Genomic DNA, 21,417 nt, shown 5'->3' on the forward strand with positions numbered 1-21,417 from the left:
GGTGTTTATAGGACAGTGAGACTCTGTGTTACTGAGTATTGGTGTTTACAGGACAGTGAGTCTCTGTGTTACTGAGTATTGGTGTTTACAGGACAGTGAGACTCTGTGTTACTGAGTATTGGTGTTTATAGGACAGTGAGACTCTGTGTTACTGAGTATTGGTGTTTACAGGACAGTGAGACTCTGTGTTACTGAGTATTGGTGTTTACAGGACAGTGAGACTCTGTGTTACTGAGTATTGGTGTTTACAGGACAGTGAGACTCTGTTACTGAGTATTGGTGTTTATCGGACAGTGAGACTCTGTGTTACTGAGTATTGGTGTTTACAGGACAGTGAGACTCTGTGTTACTGAGTATTGGTGTTTACAGGACAGTGAGACTCTGTTACTGAGTATTGGTGTTTATAGGACAGTGAGACTCTGTGTTACTGAGTATTGGTGTTTATAGGACAGTGAGACTCTGTGTTACTGAGTATTGGTGTTTATAGGACAGTGAGACTCTGTGTTACTGAGTATTGGTGTTTACAGGACAGTGAGACTCTGTGTTACTGAGTATTGGTGTTTACAGGACAGTGAGACTCTGTGTTACTGAGTATTGGTGTTTACAGGACAGTGAGACTCTGTGTTACTGAGTATTGGTGTTTATAGGACAGTGAGACTCTGTGTTACTGAGTATTGGTGTTTATCGGACAGTGAGACTCTGTTTTACTGAGTATTGGTGTTTATCGGACAGTGAGACTCTGTTTTACTGAGTATTGGTGTTTATCGGACAGTGAGACTCTGTTTTACTGAGTATTGGTGTTTATCGGACAGTGAGACTCTGTGTTACTGAGTATTGGTGTTTATCGGACAGTGAGACTCTGTTTTACTGAGTATTGGTGTTTACAGGACAGTGAGACTCTGTGTTACTGAGTATTGGTGTTTATAGGACAGTGAGACTCTGTGTTACTGAGTATTGGTGTTTACAGGACAGTGAGACTCTGTGTTACTGAGTATTGGTGTTTACAGGACAGTGAGACTCTGTGTTACTGAGTATTGGTGTTTACAGGACAGTGAGACTCTGTGTTACTGAGTATTGGTGTTTACAGGACAGTGAGACTCTGTTACTGAGTATTGGTGTTTACAGGACAGTGAGACTCTGTGTTACTGAGTATTGGGGTTTATAGGACAGTGAGACTCTGTTACTGAGTATTGGTGTTTATAGGACAGTGAGACTCTGTGTTACTGAGTATTGGTGTTTATAGGACAGTGAGACTCTGTGTTACTGAGTATTGGGGTTTACAGGACAGTGAGACTCTGTGTTATTGAGTATTGGTGTTTACAGGACAGTGAGACTCTGTGTTACTGAGTATTGGTGTTTATAGGACAGTGAGACTCTGTGTTACTGAGTATTGGTGTTTACAGGACAGTGAGACTCTGTGTTACTGAGTATTGGTGTTTACAGGACAGTGAGACTCTGTGTTACTGAGTATTGGGGTTTATAGGACAGTGAGACTCTGTGTTACTGAGTATTGGTGTTTATCGTACAGTGAGACTCTGTGTTACTGAGTATTGGTGTTTATAGGACAGTGAGACTCTGTGTTACTGAGTATTGGGGTTTACAGGACAGTGAGACTCTGTGTTATTGAGTATTGGTGTTTACAGGACAGTGAGACTCTGTGTTACTGAGTATTGGTGTTTATAGGACAGTGAGACTCTGTGTTACTGAGTATTGGTGTTTATAGGACAGTGAGACTCTGTGTTACTGAGTATTGGTGTTTATAGGACAGTGAGACTCTGTTTTACTGAGTATTGGTGTTTACAGGACAGTGAGACTCTGTGTTACTGAGTATTGGTGTTTATCGTACAGTGAGACTCTGTGTTACTGAGTATTGGTGTTTATAGGACAGTGAGACTCTGTGTTACTGAGTATTGGTGTTTATAGGACAGTGAGACTCTGCGTTACTGAGTATTGGTGTTTACAGGACAGTGAGACTCTGTGTTACTGAGTATTGGTGTTTATAGGACAGTGAGACTCTGTGTTATTGAGTATTGGTGTTTACAGGACAGTGAGACTCTGTGTTACTGAGTATTGGTGTTTATAGGACAGTGAGACTCTGTGTTACTGAGTATTGGTGTTTACAGGACAGTGAGACTCTGTGTTACTGAGTATTGGTGTTTACAGGACAGTGAGACTCTGTGTTACTGAGTATTGGTGTTTATCGGACAGTGAGACTCTGTGTTACTGAGTATTGGTGTTTATAGGACAGTGAGACTCTGTGTTACTGAGTATTGGTGTTTATCGGACAGTGAGACTCTGTGTTACTGAGTATTGGTGTTTATCGTACAGTGAGACTCTGTGTTACTGAGTATTGGTGTTTACAGGACAGTGAGACTCTGTGTTACTGAGTATTGGTGTTTACAGGACAGTGAGACTCTGTGTTACTGAGTATTGGTGTTTATAGGACAGTGAGACTCTGTGTTACTGAGTATTGGTGTTTACAGGACAGTGAGACTCTGTGTTACTGAGTATTGGTGTTTATAGGACAGTGAGACTCTGTGTTACTGAGTATTGGTGTTTACAGGACAGTGAGACTCTGTGTTACTGAGTATTGGTGTTTACAGGACAGTGAGACTCTGTGTTACTGAGTATTGGTGTTTATAGGACAGTGAGACTCTGTGTTACTGAGTATTGGTGTTTACAGGACAGTGAGACTCTGTGTTACTGAGTATTGGTGTTTACAGGACAGTGAGACTCTGTGTTACTGAGTATTGGTGTTTATAGGACAGTGAGACTCTGTGTTACTGAGTATTGGTGTTTATAGGACAGTGAGACTCTGTGTTACTGAGTATTGGTGTTTACAGGACAGTGAGACTCTGTGTTACTGAGTATTGGTGTTTATAGGACAGTGAGACTCTGTGTTACTGAGTATTGGTGTTTATCGGACAGTGAGACTCTGTGTTACTGAGTATTGGTGTTTATAGGACAGTGAGACTCTGTGTTACTGAGTATTGGTGTTTATCGTACAGTGAGACTCTGTGTTACTGAGTATTGGTGTTTATAGGACAGTGAGACTCTGTTACTGAGTATTGGTGTTTATAGGACAGTGAGACTCTGTGTTACTGAGTATTGGTGTTTATAGGACAGTGAGACTCTGTGTTACTGAGTATTGGTGTTTATAGGACAGTGAGACTCTGTGTTACTGAGTATTGGTGTTTACAGGACAGTGAGACTCTGTGTTACTGAGTATTGGTTTTTACAGGACAGTGAGACTCTGTGTTACTGAGTATTGGTGTTTACAGGACAGTGAGACTCTGTGTTACTGAGTATTGGTGTTTATAGGACAGTGAGACTCTGTGTTACTGAGTATTGGTGTTTATCGGACAGTGAGACTCTGTTTTACTGAGTATTGGTGTTTATCGGACAGTGAGACTCTGTTTTACTGAGTATTGGTGTTTATCGGACAGTGAGACTCTGTTTTACTGAGTATTGGTGTTTATCGGACAGTGAGACTCTGTGTTACTGAGTATTGGTGTTTATCGGACAGTGAGACTCTGTTTTACTGAGTATTGGTGTTTACAGGACAGTGAGACTCTGTGTTACTGAGTATTGGTGTTTATAGGACAGTGAGACTCTGTGTTACTGAGTATTGGTGTTTACAGGACAGTGAGACTCTGTGTTACTGAGTATTGGTGTTTACAGGACAGTGAGACTCTGTGTTACTGAGTATTGGTGTTTACAGGACAGTGAGACTCTGTGTTACTGAGTATTGGTGTTTACAGGACAGTGAGACTCTGTTACTGAGTATTGGTGTTTACAGGACAGTGAGACTCTGTGTTACTGAGTATTGGGGTTTATAGGACAGTGAGACTCTGTGTTACTGAGTATTGGTGTTTATAGGACAGTGAGACTCTGTGTTACTGAGTATTGGGGTTTACAGGACAGTGAGACTCTGTGTTATTGAGTATTGGTGTTTACAGGACAGTGAGACTCTGTGTTACTGAGTATTGGTGTTTATAGGACAGTGAGACTCTGTGTTACTGAGTATTGGTGTTTACAGGACAGTGAGACTCTGTGTTACTGAGTATTGGTGTTTACAGGACAGTGAGACTCTGTGTTACTGAGTATTGGGGTTTATAGGACAGTGAGACTCTGTGTTACTGAGTATTGGTGTTTATCGTACAGTGAGACTCTGTGTTACTGAGTATTGGTGTTTATAGGACAGTGAGACTCTGTGTTACTGAGTATTGGGGTTTACAGGACAGTGAGACTCTGTGTTATTGAGTATTGGTGTTTACAGGACAGTGAGACTCTGTGTTACTGAGTATTGGTGTTTATAGGACAGTGAGACTCTGTGTTACTGAGTATTGGTGTTTATAGGACAGTGAGACTCTGTGTTACTGAGTATTGGTGTTTATAGGACAGTGAGACTCTGTTTTACTGAGTATTGGTGTTTACAGGACAGTGAGACTCTGTGTTACTGAGTATTGGTGTTTATCGTACAGTGAGACTCTGTGTTACTGAGTATTGGTGTTTATAGGACAGTGAGACTCTATGTTACTGAGTATTGGTGTTTATAGGACAGTGAGACTCTGCGTTACTGAGTATTGGTGTTTACAGGACAGTGAGACTCTGTGTTACTGAGTATTGGTGTTTATAGGACAGTGAGACTCTGTGTTATTGAGTATTGGTGTTTACAGGACAGTGAGACTCTGTGTTACTGAGTATTGGTGTTTATAGGACAGTGAGACTCTGTGTTACTGAGTATTGGTGTTTACAGGACAGTGAGACTCTGTGTTACTGAGTATTGGTGTTTACAGGACAGTGAGACTCTGTGTTACTGAGTATTGGTGTTTATCGGACAGTGAGACTCTGTGTTACTGAGTATTGGTGTTTATAGGACAGTGAGACTCTGTGTTACTGAGTATTGGTGTTTATCGGACAGTGAGACTCTGTGTTACTGAGTATTGGTGTTTATCGTACAGTGAGACTCTGTGTTACTGAGTATTGGTGTTTACAGGACAGTGAGACTCTGTGTTACTGAGTATTGGTGTTTACAGGACAGTGAGACTCTGTGTTACTGAGTATTGGTGTTTATAGGACAGTGAGACTCTGTGTTACTGAGTATTGGTGTTTACAGGACAGTGAGACTCTGTGTTACTGAGTATTGGTGTTTATAGGACAGTGAGACTCTGTGTTACTGAGTATTGGTGTTTATAGGACAGTGAGACTCTGTGTTACTGAGTATTGGTGTTTACAGGACAGTGAGACTCTGTGTTACTGAGTATTGGTGTTTATAGGACAGTGAGACTCTGTGTTACTGAGTATTGGTGTTTACAGGACAGTGAGACTCTGTGTTACTGAGTATTGGTGTTTACAGGACAGTGAGACTCTGTGTTACTGAGTATTGGTGTTTATAGGACAGTGAGACTCTGTGTTACTGAGTATTGGTGTTTATAGGACAGTGAGACTCTGTGTTACTGAGTATTGGTGTTTACAGGACAGTGAGACTCTGTGTTACTGAGTATTGGTGTTTATAGGACAGTGAGACTCTGTGTTACTGAGTATTGGTGTTTATCGGACAGTGAGACTCTGTGTTACTGAGTATTGGTGTTTATAGGACAGTGAGACTCTGTGTTACTGAGTATTGGTGTTTATCGTACAGTGAGACTCTGTGTTACTGAGTATTGGTGTTTATAGGACAGTGAGACTCTGTGTTACTGAGTATTGGTGTTTATCGGACAGTGAGACTCTGTGTTACTGAGTATTGGTGTTTATAGGACAGTGAGACTCTGTGTTACTGAGTATTGGTGTTTATAGGACAGTGAGACTCTGTGTTACTGAGTATTGGTGTTTATAGGACAGTGAGACTCTGTGTTACTGAGTATTGGTGTTTACAGGACAGTGAGACTCTGTGTTACTGAGTATTGGTGTTTACAGGACAGTGAGACTCTGTGTTACTGAGTATTGGTGTTTACAGGACAGTGAGACTCTGTGTTACTGAGTATTGGTGTTTACAGGACAGTGAGACTCTGTGTTACTGAGTATTGGGGTTTATAGGACAGTGAGACTCTGTTACTGAGTATTGGTGTTTATAGGACAGTGAGACTCTGTGTTACTGAGTATTGGTGTTTATAGGACAGTGAGACTCTGTGTTACTGAGTATTGGGGTTTACAGGACAGTGAGACTCTGTGTTATTGAGTATTGGTGTTTACAGGACAGTGAGACTCTGTGTTACTGAGTATTGGTGTTTATAGGACAGTGAGACTCTGTGTTACTGAGTATTGGTGTATACAGGACAGTGAGACTCTGTGTTACTGAGTATTGGTGTTTACAGGACAGTGAGACTCTGTGTTACTGAGTATTGGGGTTTATAGGACAGTGAGACTCTGTGTTACTGAGTATTGGTGTTTATCGTACAGTGAGACTCTGTGTTACTGAGTATTGGTGTTTATAGGACAGTGAGACTCTGTGTTACTGAGTATTGGGGTTTACAGGACAGTGAGACTCTGTGTTATTGAGTATTGGTGTTTACAGGACAGTGAGACTCTGTGTTACTGAGTATTGGTGTTTATAGGACAGTGAGACTCTGTGTTACTGAGTATTGGTGTTTATAGGACAGTGAGACTCTGTGTTACTGAGTATTGGTGTTTATAGGACAGTGAGACTCTGTTTTACTGAGTATTGGTGTTTACAGGACAGTGAGACTCTGTGTTACTGAGTATTGGTGTTTATCGTACAGTGAGACTCTGTGTTACTGAGTATTGGTGTTTATAGGACAGTGAGACTCTGTGTTACTGAGTATTGGTGTTTATAGGACAGTGAGACTCTGCGTTACTGAGTATTGGTGTTTACAGGACAGTGAGACTCTGTGTTACTGAGTATTGGTGTTTATAGGACAGTGAGACTCTGTGTTATTGAGTATTGGTGTTTACAGGACAGTGAGACTCTGTGTTACTGAGTATTGGTGTTTATAGGACAGTGAGACTCTGTGTTACTGAGTATTGGTGTTTACAGGACAGTGAGACTCTGTGTTACTGAGTATTGGTGTTTACAGGACAGTGAGACTCTGTGTTACTGAGTATTGGTGTTTATCGGACAGTGAGACTCTGTGTTACTGAGTATTGGTGTTTATAGGACAGTGAGACTCTGTGTTACTGAGTATTGGTGTTTATCGGACAGTGAGACTCTGTGTTACTGAGTATTGGTGTTTATCGTACAGTGAGACTCTGTGTTACTGAGTATTGGTGTTTACAGGACAGTGAGACTCTGTGTTACTGAGTATTGGTGTTTACAGGACAGTGAGACTCTGTGTTACTGAGTATTGGTGTTTATAGGACAGTGAGACTCTGTGTTACTGAGTATTGGTGTTTACAGGACAGTGAGACTCTGTGTTACTGAGTATTGGTGTTTATAGGACAGTGAGACTCTGTGTTACTGAGTATTGGTGTTTATAGGACAGTGAGACCTGTGTTACTGAGTATTGGTGTTTACAGGACAGTGAGACTCTGTGTTACTGAGTATTGGTGTTTATAGGACAGTGAGACTCTGTGTTACTGAGTATTGGTGTTTACAGGACAGTGAGACTCTGTGTTACTGAGTATTGGTGTTTATAGGACAGTGAGACTCTGTGTTACTGAGTATTGGTGTTTATAGGACAGTGAGACTCTGTGTTACTGAGTATTGGTGTTTACAGGACAGTGAGACTCTGTGTTACTGAGTATTGGTGTTTATAGGACAGTGAGACTCTGTGTTACTGAGTATTGGTGTTTATCGGACAGTGAGACTCTGTGTTACTGAGTATTGGTGTTTATAGGACAGTGAGACTCTGTGTTACTGAGTATTGGTGTTTATCGTACAGTGAGACTCTGTGTTACTGAGTATTGGTGTTTATAGGACAGTGAGACTCTGTGTTACTGAGTATTGGTGTTTATCGGACAGTGAGACTCTGTGTTACTGAGTATTGGTGTTTATAGGACAGTGAGACTCTGTGTTACTGAGTATTGGTGTTTATCGGACAGTGAGACTCTGTGTTACTGAGTATTGGTGTTTATAGGACAGTGAGACTCTGTGTTACTGAGTATTGGTGTTTATCGTACAGTGAGACTCTGTGTTACTGAGTATTGGTGTTTATAGGACAGTGAGACTCTGTGTTACTGAGTATTGGTGTTTACAGGACAGTGAGACTCTGTGTTACTGAGTATTGGTGTTTATCGGACAGTGAGACTCTGTGTTACTGAGTATTGGTGTTTATAGGACAGTGAGACTCTGTGTTACTGAGTATTGGTGTTTACCGGACAGTGAGACTCTGTGTTACTGAGTATTGGTGTTTACAGGACAGTGAGACTCTGTGTTACTGAGTATTGGTGTTTATAGGACAGTGAGACTCTGTGTTACTGAGTATTGGTGTTTATCGGACAGTGAGACTCTGTGTTACTGAGTATTGGTGTTTATAGGACAGTGAGACTCTGTGTTACTGAGTATTGGTGTTTATCGGACAGTGAGACTCTGTGTTACTGAGTATTGGTGTTTATAGGACAGTGAGACTCTGTGTTACTGAGTATTGGTGTTTATCGTACAGTGAGACTCTGTGTTACTGAGTATTGGTGTTTATAGGACAGTGAGACTCTGTGTTACTGAGTATTGGTGTTTACAGGACAGTGAGACTCTGTGTTACTGAGTATTGGTGTTTATCGGACAGTGAGACTCTGTGTTACTGAGTATTGGGGTTTACAGGACAGTGAGACTCTGTGTTACTGAGTATTGGTGTTTACAGGACAGTGAGACTCTGTGTTACTGAGTATTGGTGTTTATAGGACAGTGAGACTCTGTGTTACTGAGTATTGGGGTTTATCGGACAGTGAGACTCTGTGTTACTGAGTATTGGTGTTTATAGGACAGTGAGACTCTGTGTTACTGAGTATTGGTGTTTATAGGACAGTGAGACTCTGTGTTACTGAGTATTGGTGTTTATCGGACAGTGAGACTCTGTTTTACTGAGTATTGATGTTTATCGGACAGTGAGACTCTGTGTTACTGAGTATTGGTGTTTATCGGACAGTGAGACTCTGTGTTACTGAGTATTGGTGTTTATAGGACAGTGAGACTCTGTGTTACTGAGTATTGGTGTTTATCGGACAGTGAGACTCTGTGTTACTGAGTATTGGTGTTTATCGGACAGTGAGACTCTGTTTTACTGAGTATTGGTGTTTATCGGACAGTGAGACTCTGTGTTACTGAGTATTGGTGTTTATAGGACAGTGAGACTCTGTGTTACTGAGTATTGGTGTTTATAGGACAGTGAGACTCTGTGTTACTGAGTATTGGTGTTTACAGGACAGTGAGACTCTGTGTTACTGAGTATTGGCGTTTACAGGACAGTGAGACTCTGTGTTACTGAGTATTGGTGTTTATCGGACAGTGAGACTCTGTGTTACTGAGTATTGGTGTTTACAGGACAGTGAGACTCTGTTACTGAGTATTGGTGTTTACAGGACAGTGAGACTCTGTGTTACTGAGTATTGGTGTTTACAGGACAGTGAGACTCTGTGTTACTGAGTATTGGTGTTTATAGGACAGTGAGACTCTGTGTTACTGAGTATTGGTGTTTATCGGACAGTGAGACTCTGTGTTACTGAGTATTGGTGTTTATAGGACAGTGAGACTCTGTGTTACTGAGTATTGGTGTTTATAGGACAGTGAGACTCTGTGTTACTGAGTATTGGTGTTTATCGGACAGTGAGACTCTGTGTTACTGAGTATTGGTGTTTATAGGACAGTGAGACTCTGTGTTACTGAGTATTGGTGTTTACAGGACAGTGAGACTCTGTGTTACTGAGTATTGGTGTTTACAGGACAGTGAGACTCTGTGTTACTGAGTATTGGTGTTTATAGGACAGTGAGACTCTGTGTTACTGAGTATTGGTGTTTATCGGACAGTGAGACTCTGTGTTACTGAGTATTGGTGTTTATAGGACAGTGAGACTCTGTGTTACTGAGTATTGGTGTTTACAGGACAGTGAGACTCTGTGTTACTGAGTATTGGTGTTTACAGGACAGTGAGACTCTGTGTTACTGAGTATTGGTGTTTATAGGACAGTGAGACTCTGTGTTACTGAGTATTGGTGTTTATAGGACAGTGAGACTCTGTGTTACTGAGTATTGGTGTTTATCGGACAGTGAGACTCTGTGTTACTGAGTATTGGTGTTTATAGGACAGTGAGACTCTGTGTTACTGAGTATTGGTGTTTACAGGACAGTGAGACTCTGTGTTACTGAGTATTGGTGTTTACAGGACAGTGAGACTCTGTGTTACTGAGTATTGGTGTTTATAGGACAGTGAGACTCTGTGTTACTTAATATTGGTGTTTATCGGACAGTGAGACTATGTGTTACTGAGTATTGGTGTTTACAGGACAGTGAGACTCTGTGTTACTTAATATTGGTGTTTATCGGACAGTGAGACTATGTGTTACTGAGTATTGGTGTTTACAGGACAGTGAGACTCTGTGTTACTGAGTATTGGTGTTTATAGGACAGTGAGACTCTGTGTTACTGAGTATTGGTGTTTATAGGACAGTGAGACTCTGTGTTACTGAGTATTGGTGTTTATAGGACAGTGAGACTCTGTGTTACTGAGTATTGGTGTTTATAGGACAGTGAGACTCTGTGTTACTGAGTATTGGTGTTTATAGGACAGTGAGACTCTGTGTTACTGAGTATTGGGGTTTACAGGACAGTGAGACTCTGTGTTACTGAGTATTGGTGTTTACAGGACAGTGAGACTCTGTGTTACTGAGTATTGGTGTTTATCGTACAGTGAGACTCTGTGTTACTGAGTATTGGTGTTTATAGGACAGTGAGACTCTGTGTTACTGAGTATTGGTGTTTATCGTACAGTGAGACTCTGTGTTACTGAGTATTGGTGTTTATAGGACAGTGAGACTCTGTGTTACTGAGTATTGGTGTTTATCGTACAGTGAGACTCTGTGTTACTGAGTATTGGTGTTTATAGGACAGTGAGACTCTGTGTTACTGAGTATTGGTGTTTATAGGACAGTGAGACTCTGTGTCACTGAGTATTGGTGTTTATAGGACAGTGAGACTCTGTGTTACTGAGTATTGGTGTTTATAGGACAGTGAGACTCTGTGTTACTGAGTATTGGGGTTTATAGGACAGTGAGACTCTGTGTTACTGAGTATTGGTGTTTATAGGACAGTGAGACTCTGTGTTACTGAGTATTGGTGTTTATAGGACAGTGAGACTCTGTGTTACTGAGTATTGGTGTTTACAGGACAGTGAGACTCTGTTACTGAGTATTGGTGTTTACAGGACAGTGAGACTCTGTGTTACTGAGTATTGGTGTTTACAGGACAGTGAGACTCTATGTTACTGAGTATTGGTGTTTATAGGACAGTGAGACTCTGTGTTACTGAGTATTGGTGTTTATCGGACAGTGAGACTCTGTGTTACTGAGTATTGGTGTTTATAGGACAGTGAGACTCTGTGTTACTGAGTATTGGTGTTTATAGGACAGTGAGACTCTGTGTTACTGAGTATTGGTGTTTATCGGACAGTGAGACTCTGTGTTACTGAGTATTGGTGTTTATAGGACAGTGAGACTCTGTGTTACTGAGTATTGGTGTTTACAGGACAGTGAGACTCTGTGTTACTGAGTATTGGTGTTTACAGGACAGTGAGACTCTGTGTTACTGAGTATTGGTGTTTATAGGACAGTGAGACTCTGTGTTACTGAGTATTGGTGTTTATCGGACAGTGAGACTCTGTGTTACTGAGTATTGGTGTTTATAGGACAGTGAGACTCTGTGTTACTGAGTATTGGTGTTTACAGGACAGTGAGACTCTGTGTTACTGAGTATTGGTGTTTACAGGACAGTGAGACTCTGTGTTACTGAGTATTGGTGTTTATAGGACAGTGAGACTCTGTGTTACTGAGTATTGGTGTTTATAGGACAGTGAGACTCTGTGTTACTGAGTATTGGTGTTTATCGGACAGTGAGACTCTGTGTTACTGAGTATTGGTGTTTATAGGACAGTGAGACTCTGTGTTACTGAGTATTGGTGTTTACAGGACAGTGAGACTCTGTGTTACTGAGTATTGGTGTTTACAGGACAGTGAGACTCTGTGTTACTGAGTATTGGCGTTTATAGGACAGTGAGACTCTGTGTCACTGAGTATTGGTGTTTATCGTACAGTGAGACTCTGTGTTACTGAGTATTGGTGTTTATAGGACAGTGAGACTCTGTGTTACTGAGTATTGGTGTTTACAGGACAGTGAGACTCTGTGTTACTGAGTATTGGTGTTTATCGTACAGTGAGACTCTGTGTTACTGAGTATTGGTGTTTATAGGACAGTGAGACTCTGTGTTACTTAATATTGGTGTTTATCGGACAGTGAGACTATGTGTTACTGAGTATTGGTGTTTACAGGACAGTGAGACTCTGTGTTACTTAATATTGGTGTTTATCGGACAGTGAGACTATGTGTTACTGAGTATTGGTGTTTACAGGACAGTGAGACTCTGTGTTACTGAGTATTGGTGTTTATAGGACAGTGAGACTCTGTGTTACTGAGTATTGGTGTTTATAGGACAGTGAGACTCTGTGTTACTGAGTATTGGTGTTTATAGGACAGTGAGACTCTGTGTTACTGAGTATTGGTGTTTATAGGACAGTGAGACTCTGTGTTACTGAGTATTGGTGTTTATAGGACAGTGAGACTCTGTGTTACTGAGTATTGGGGTTTACAGGACAGTGAGACTCTGTGTTACTGAGTATTGGTGTTTACAGGACAGTGAGACTCTGTTACTGAGTATTGGTGTTTATCGTACAGTGAGACTCTGTGTTACTGAGTATTGGTGTTTATAGGACAGTGAGACTCTGTGTTACTGAGTATTGGTGTTTATCGTACAGTGAGACTCTGTGTTACTGAGTATTGGTGTTTATAGGACAGTGAGACTCTGTGTTACTGAGTATTGGTGTTTATCGTACAGTGAGACTCTGTGTTACTGAGTATTGGTGTTTATAGGACAGTGAGACTCTGTGTTACTGAGTATTGGTGTTTATCGTACAGTGAGACTCTGTGTTACTGAGTATTGGTGTTTATAGGACAGTGAGACTCTGTGTTACTGAGTATTGGTGTTTATAGGACAGTGAGACTCTGTGTCACTGAGTATTGGTGTTTATAGGACAGTGAGACTCTGTGTTACTGAGTATTGGTGTTTATAGGACAGTGAGACTCTGTGTTACTGAGTATTGGGGTTTATAGGACAGTGAGACTCTGTGTTACTGAGTATTGGTGTTTATAGGACAGTGAGACTCTGTGTTACTGAGTATTGGTGTTTATAGGACAGTGAGACTCTGTGTTACTGAGTATTGGTGTTTATAGGACAGTGAGACTCTGTGTTACTGAGTATTGGTGTTTATCGTACAGTGAGACTCTGTGTTACTGAGTATTGGTGTTTATAGGACAGTGAGACTCTGTGTTACTGAGTATTGGTGTTTACAGGACAGTGAGACTCTGTGTTACTGAGTATTGGTGTTTATAGGACAGTGAGACTCTGTGTTACTGAGTATTGGTGTTTATAGGACAGTGAGACTCTGTGTTACTGAGTGTTGGTGTTTATAGGACAGTGAGACTCTGTGTTACTGAGTATTGGTGTTTATCGTACAGTGAGACTCTGTGTTACTGAGTATTGGTGTTTATAGGACAGTGAGACTCTGTGTTACTGAGTATTGGTGTTTATAGGACAGTGAGACTCTGTGTTACTGAGTATTGGTGTTTATAGGACAGTGAGACTCTGTGTTACTGAGTATTGGGGTTTATAGGACAGTGAGACTCTGTGTTACTGAGTATTGGTGTTTATCGGACAGTGAGACACTGTGTTACTGAGTATTGGGGTTTACAGGACAGTGAGACTCTGTGTTACTGAGTATTAGGGTTTATTGGACAGTGAGACTCTGTGTTACTGAGTATTGGTGTTTACAGGACAGTGAGACTCTGTGTTACTGAGTATTGGTGTTTATAGGACAGTGAGACTCTGTGTTACTGAGTATTGGTGTTTATCGGACAGTGAGACTCTGTGTTACTGAGTATTGGTGTTTATCGGACAGTGAGACTCTGTGTTACTGAGTATTGGGGTTTATAGGACAGTGAGACTCTGTGTTACTGAGTATTGGTGTTTATAGGACAGTGAGACTCTGTGTTACTGAGTATTGGTGTTTGTAGGACAGTGAGACTCTGTGTTACTGAGTATTGGTGTTTATCGGACAGTGAGACTCTGTGTTACTGAGTATTGGTGTTTATCGGACAGTGAGACTCTGTGTTACTGAGTATTGGGGTTTATAGGACAGTGAGACTCTGTGTTACTGAGTATTGGTGTTTATAGGACAGTGAGACTCTGTGTTACTGAGTATTGGTGTTTGTAGGACAGTGAGACTCTGTGTTACTGAGTATTGGTGTTTATCGGACAGTGAGACTCTGTGTTACTGAGTATTGGTGTTTGTAGGACAGTGAGACTCTGTGTTACTGAGTATTGGTGTTTATCGGACAGTGAGACTCTGTGTTACTGAGTATTGGTGTTTATCGGACAGTGAGACTCTGTGTTACTGAGTATTGGGGTTTATAGGACAGTGAGACTCTGTGTTACTGAGTATTGGTGTTTATAGGACAGTGAGACTCTGTGTTACTGAGTATTGGTGTTTGTAGGACAGTGAGACTCTGTGTTACTGAGTATTGGTGTTTATCGGACAGTGAGACTCTGTGTTACTGAGTATTGGTGTTTATCGGACAGTGAGACACTGTGTTACTGAGTATTGGGGTTTACAGGACAGTGAGACTCTGTGTTACTGAGTATTAGGGTTTATTGGACAGTGAGACTCTGTGTTACTGAGTATTGGTGTTTATAGGACAGTGAGACTCTGTGTTACTGAGTATTGGTGTTTACAGGACAGTGAGACTCTGTGTTACTGAGTATTGGTGTTTACAGGACAGTGAGACTCTGTGTTACTGAGTATTGGTGTTTATAGGACAGTGAGACTCTGTGTTACTGAGTATTGGTGTTTATAGGACAGTGAGACTCTGTGTTACTGAGTATTGGGGTTTATAGGACAGTGAGACTCTGTGTTACTGAGTATTGGTGTTTATCGGACAGTGAGACTCTGTGTTACTGAGTATTGGTGTTTATCGGACAGTGAGACTCTGTGTTACTGAGTATTGGGCTTTATAGGACAGTGAGACTCTGTGTTACTGAGTATTGGTGTTTATCGTACAGTGAGACTCTGTGTTACTGAGTATTGGTGTTTGTAGGACAGTGAGACTCTGTGTTACTGAGTATTGGTGTTTACAGGACAGTGAGACTCTGTGTTACTGAGTATTGGTGTTTATAGGACAGTGAGACTCTGTGTTACTGAGTATTGGTGTTTATAGGACAGTGAGACTCTGTGTTACTGAGTATTGGTGTTTATAGGACAGTGAGACTCTGTGTTACTGAGTATTGGTGTTTATAGGACAGTGAGACTCTGTGTTACTGAGTATTGGGGTTTATAGGACAGTGAGACTCTGTGTTACTGAGTATTGGTGTTTAGAGGACAGTGAGACTCTGTGTTACTGAGTATTGGTGTTTATAGGACAGTGAGACTCTGTTACTGAGTATTGGGGTTTATAGGACAGTGAGACTCTGTTACTGAGTATTGGTGTTTATAGGAAAGTGAGACTCTGTGTTACTGAGTATTGGGGTTTACTGGACAGTGAGACTCTGTGTTACTGAGTATTGGGATTTACAGGACAGTGAGACTCTGTGTTACTGAGTATTGGTGTTTATAGGACAGTGAGACTCTGTGTTACTGAGTATTGGTGTTTATCGGACAGTGAGACTCTGTGTTACTGAGTATTGGTGTTTACAGGACAGTGAGACTCTGTGTTACTGAGTATTGGTGTTTGCAGGACAGTGAGACTCTGTGTTACTGAGTATTGGTGTTTGCAGGACAGTGAGACTCTGTGTTACTGAGTATTGGTGTTTGCAGGACAGTGAGACTCTGTGTTACTGAGTATTGGGGTTTACAGGACAGTGAGACTCTGTGTTACTGAGTATTGGGGTTTATCGGACAGTGAGACTCTGTGTTCCTGAGTATTGGGGTTTATCGGACAGTGAGACTCTGTGTTACTGAGTATTGGTGTTTATAGGACAGTGAGACTCTGTGTTACTGAGTATTGGTGTTTACAGGACAGTGAGACTCTGTGTTACTGAGTATTGGTGTTTATCGGACAGTGAGACTCTGTGTTACTGAGTATTGGTGTTTATAGGACAGTGAGACTCTGTGTTACTGAGTATTGGTGTTTATAGGACAGTGAGACTCTGTGTTACTGAGTATTGGTGTTTATAGGACAGTGAGACTCTGTGTTACTGAGTATTGGGGTTTATAGGACAGTGAGAGTCTGTGTTACTGAGTATTGGTGTTTATAGGACAGTGAGACTCTGTGTTACTGAGTATTGGTGTTTATAGGACAGTGAGACTCTGTGTTACTGAGTATTGGTGTTTATAGGACAGTGAGACTCTGTGTTACTGAGTATTGGTGTTTATAGGACAGTGAGACTCTGTTACTGAGTATTGGTGTTTATAGGACAGTGAGAGTCTGTGTTACTGAGTATTGGTGTTTATAGGACAGTGAGACTCTGTGTTACTGAGTATTGGTGTTTATAGGACAGTGAGACTCTGTGTTACTGAGTATTGGTGTTTATAGGACAGTGAGACTCTGTGTTACTGAGTATTGGTGTTTATCGGACAGTGAGACTCTGTGTTACTGAGTATTGGGGTTTATAGGACAGTGAGACTCTGTGTTACTGAGTATTGGTGTTTATCGGACAGTGAGACTCTGTGTTACTGAGTATTGGTGTTTATAGGACAGTGAGACTCTGTGTTACTGAGTATTGGTGTTTAGAGGACAGTGAGACTCTGTGTTACTGAGTATTGGTGTTTACAGGACAGTGAGACTCTGTGTTACTGAGTATTGGTGTTTATAGGACAGTGAGACTCTGTGTTACTGAGTATTGGTGTTTGCAGGACAGTGAGACTCTGTGTTACTGAGTATTGGTGTTTGCAGGACAGTGAGACTCTGTGTTACTGAGTATTGGGGTTTACAGGACAGTGAGACTCTGTGTTACTGAGTATTGGTGTTTATCGGACAGTGAGACTCTGTGTTACTGAGTATTGGTGTTTATAGGACAGTGAGACTCTGTGTTACTGAGTATTGGTGTTTATAGGACAGTGAGACTCTGTGTTACTGAGTATTGGTGTTTATAGGACAGTGAGACTCTGTGTTACTGAGTATTGGTGTTTATAGGACAGTGAGACTCTGTGTTACTGAGTATTGGGGTTTATAGGACAGTGAGAGTCTGTGTTACTGAGTGTTGGTGTTTATAGGACAGTGAGACTCTGTGTTACTGAGTATTGGTGTTTATAGGACAGTGAGACTCTGTGTTACTGAGTATTGGTGTTTATAGGACAGTGAGACTCTGTGTTACTGAGTATTGGTGTTTATAGGACAGTGAGACTCTGTGTTACTGAGTATTGGGGTTTATAGGACAGTGAGACTCTGTGTTACTGAGTATTGGGGTTTACAGGACAGTGAGACTCTGTGTTACTGAGTATTGGTGTTTATAGGACAGTGAGACTCTGTGTTACTGAGTATTGGTGTTTATAGGACAGTGAGACTCTGTGTTACTGAGTATTGGGGTTTATAGGACAGTGAGAGTCTGTGTTACTGAGTATTGGTGTTTATAGGACAGTGAGACTCTGTGTTACTGAGTATTGGTGTTTATAGGACAGTGAGACTCTGTGTTACTGAGTATTGGTGTTTATAGGACAGTGAGACTCTGTGTTACTGAGTATTGGTGTTTATCGGACAGTGAGACTCTGTGTTACTGAGTATTGGGGTTTATAGGACAGTGAGACTCTGTGTTACTGAGTATTGGTGTTTATCGGACAGTGAGACTCTGTGTTACTGAGTATTGGTGTTTATAGGACAGTGAGACTCTGTGTTACTGAGTATTGGTGTTTAGAGGACAGTGAGACTCTGTGTTACTGAGTATTGGTGTTTACAGGACAGTGAGACTCTGTGTTACTGAGTATTGGTGTTTATAGGACAGTGAGACTCTGTGTTACTGAGTATTGGTGTTTGCAGGACAGTGAGACTCTGTGTTACTGAGTATTGGTGTTTGCAGGACAGTGAGACTCTGTGTTACTGAGTATTGGGGTTTACAGGACAGTGAGACTCTGTGTTACTGAGTATTGGTGTTTATCGGACAGTGAGACTCTGTGTTACTGAGTATTGGTGTTTATAGGACAGTGAGACTCTGTGTTACTGAGTATTGGTGTTTATAGGACAGTGAGACTCTGTGTTACTGAGTATTGGTGTTTATAGGACAGTGAGACTCTGTGTTACTGAGTATTGGGGTTTATAGGACAGTGAGAGTCTGTGTTACTGAGTATTGGTGTTTATAGGACAGTGAGACTCTGTGTTACTGAGTATTGGTGTTTATAGGACAGTGAGACTCTGTGTTACTGAGTATTGGTGTTTATAGGACAGTGAGACTCTGTGTTACTGAGTATTGGTGTTTAGAGGACAGTGAGACTCTGTGTTACTGAGTATTGGTGTTTACAGGACAGTGAGACTCTGTGTTACTGAGTATTGGTGTTTATAGGACAGTGAGACTCTGTGTTATTGAGTATTGGTGTTTATCGGACAGTGAGACTCTGTGTTACTGAGTATTGGTGTTTATCGGACAGTGAGACTCTGTGTTACTGAGTATTGGGGTTTATAGGACAGTGAGACTCTGTGTTACTGAGTATTGGGGTTTATAGGACAGTGAGACTCTGTGTTACTGAGTATTGGGGTTTATAGGACAGTGAGACTCTGTGTTACTGAGTATTGGTGTTTACTGTCTTCCTGTGTTTGATGTCATGGTGCTGAACACATTTGTTTCAAGTTTCTTCTTCATTGCTGAGCTGTTTCTCTTGGGCTGATGGTTTCATGTTTCTATGTTGCAGGATGCACTGAAATCTCATGTCGTTGGTAAGTTTATTCGTTGTTTCCTGTTTCACTTTCTTGAGACGGCATCTGATAGAAACCTGTAAAATTCGAACAGGACTAGACAGACCCAATGCAGGGAGGATGTTCCCGATGGCTGAGGAGTCCAGAACCAGGGGTCACAGTTTCAGGATATGGGGTATGCCATTTAGAACCGGGATGAGGAGAAATTTCTTCACTCAGAGGGTGGTGAACCTGTGGAATTCTCTACCGCAGGAGGCAGTGGAGGCCAAGTCATTAAATATATTCAAGGAGATAGATATATTTCTTCATGCCAAATGGATATGGGGTGAAAGCGGGAATAGGGTACTGAATTAGACCATCAACCGTGATCTTTTTTGAATGGTGGATAGGCCTATGTTTCTAGGTTTAACTTACCATGTTTCCTCCGGACCGGGTCCCAAGAGGAAGCTGATGGAGAACTCGATATGTTCCAGAACACCGGGTCCAGTGTACAGAACACAAGGGCCCAGGGTATAATACACACAGGGACCCAGGGTACAGAACACAGGGGCCCAGGGTATAACACACACAGGGACCCAGGGTACAGAACACAGGGGCCCAGGGTATAACACACACAGGGACCCAGGGTATAACACACACAGGGACCCAGGGTATAACACACACAGGGACCCAGGGTACAGAACACAATGGCCCAGGGTATAACACACACAGGGACCCAGGGTACAGAACACAATGGCCCAGGGTATAACACACACAGGGACCCAGGGTACAGAACACAATGGCCCAGGGTATAACACACACAGGGACCCAGGGTACAGAACACAGGGGCCCAGGGTATAACACACACAGGGACCCAGGGTATAACACACACAGGGACCCAGGGAATAACACACACAGGGACCCGGGGTACAGAACACAGGGGCCCAGGGTATAACACACACAGGGACCCAGGGTGTAACACACACAGGGACCCAGGGTGTAACACACACAGGGACCCAGGGAATAACACACACAGGGACCCAGGGTGTAACACACACAGGGACCCAGGGTACAGAACACAGGGGCCCAGGGTATAACACACACAGGGACCCAGGGTACAGAACACAATGGCCCAGGGTGTAACACACACAGGGACCCAGGGAATAACACACACAGGGACCCAGGGTGTAACACACACAGGGACCCAGGGTACAGAACACAGGGGCCCAGGGTATAACACACACAGGGACCCAGGGTACAGAACACAATGGCCCAGGGTATAACACACACAGGGACCCAGGGTACAGAACACAGGGGCCCAGGGTATAACACACACAGGGACCCAGGGTGTAACACACACACGGACCCAGGGAATAACACACACAGGGACCCAGGGTGTAACACACACAGGGACCCAGGGTGTAACACACACAGGGCCCCAGGGTATAACAGACACAGGGGCCCAGGGTACAGAACACAGGGGCCCAGGGTATAACACACACAGGGACCCAGGGTATAACACACACAGGGGCCGAGGGTGTAACACACACAGGGACCCAGGGTGTAACACACACAGGGACCTAGGGTACAGAACACAGGGGCCCAGGGTATAACGCACACAGGGACCCAGGGTGTAACACACACAGGGGCCCAGGGTATAACACACACAGGGACCTGGGGTACAGAACGCAGGGGCCCAGGGTATAACACCCACAAGGGCCCAGGGTGTAACACACACAAGGGCCCAGGGTGTAACACACACAAGGGCCCAGGGTGTAACACACACAGGGACCCAGGGTACAGAACACAGGGGCCCAGGGTATAACACACACAGGGGCCCAGGGTATAACACACACAGGGACCCAGGGTATAACACACACAGGGACCCAGGGTACAGAACACAGGGGCCCAGGGTATAACACACACAGGGGCCCAGGGTATAACACACACAGGGACCCAGGGTACAGAACACAGGGGCCCAGGGTATAACACACACAGGGGCCCAGGGTATAACACACACAGGGACCCAGGGTACAGAACACAGGGGCCCAGGGTATAACACACACAGGGGCCCAGGGTATAACACACACAGGGACCCAGGGTATAACACACACAGGGACCCAGGGTACAGAACACAGGGGCCCAGGGTATAACACACACAGGGGCCCAGGGTATAACACACACAGGGACCCAGGGTACAGAACACAGGGGCCCAGGGTATAACACACACAGGGGCCCAGGGTATAACACACACAGGGACCCGGGGTACAGAACGCAGGGGCCCAGGGTGTAACACACACAAGGGCCCAGGGTGTAACACACACAGGGACCCAGGGAATAACACACACAGGGACCCAGGGTGTAACACACACAGGGACCCAGGG

At 42.8% G+C, this 21,417-nt stretch overlaps 1 protein-coding gene across 4 annotated transcripts in view; it reads left to right on the forward strand.

The window, feature by feature from the left end:
* Positions 1 to 21,417, forward strand: part of LOC137360028 (RAF proto-oncogene serine/threonine-protein kinase-like) — a 197,589-nt gene that overhangs the window by 150,083 nt on the left and 26,089 nt on the right. For all 4 annotated transcript variants that reach the window (XM_068025608.1, XM_068025607.1, XM_068025610.1 and 1 more), the window contains one exon: positions 19,051 to 19,075. In XM_068025608.1, coding sequence (XP_067881709.1) covers positions 19,051 to 19,075 — 25 coding nt within the window. The remainder of the gene's footprint in view (positions 1 to 19,050; positions 19,076 to 21,417) is intronic.

Source organism: Heterodontus francisci, unplaced genomic scaffold (genome assembly GCF_036365525.1).
Source record: "Heterodontus francisci isolate sHetFra1 unplaced genomic scaffold, sHetFra1.hap1 HAP1_SCAFFOLD_594, whole genome shotgun sequence".
NCBI lineage: Eukaryota > Metazoa > Chordata > Chondrichthyes > Heterodontiformes > Heterodontidae > Heterodontus > Heterodontus francisci.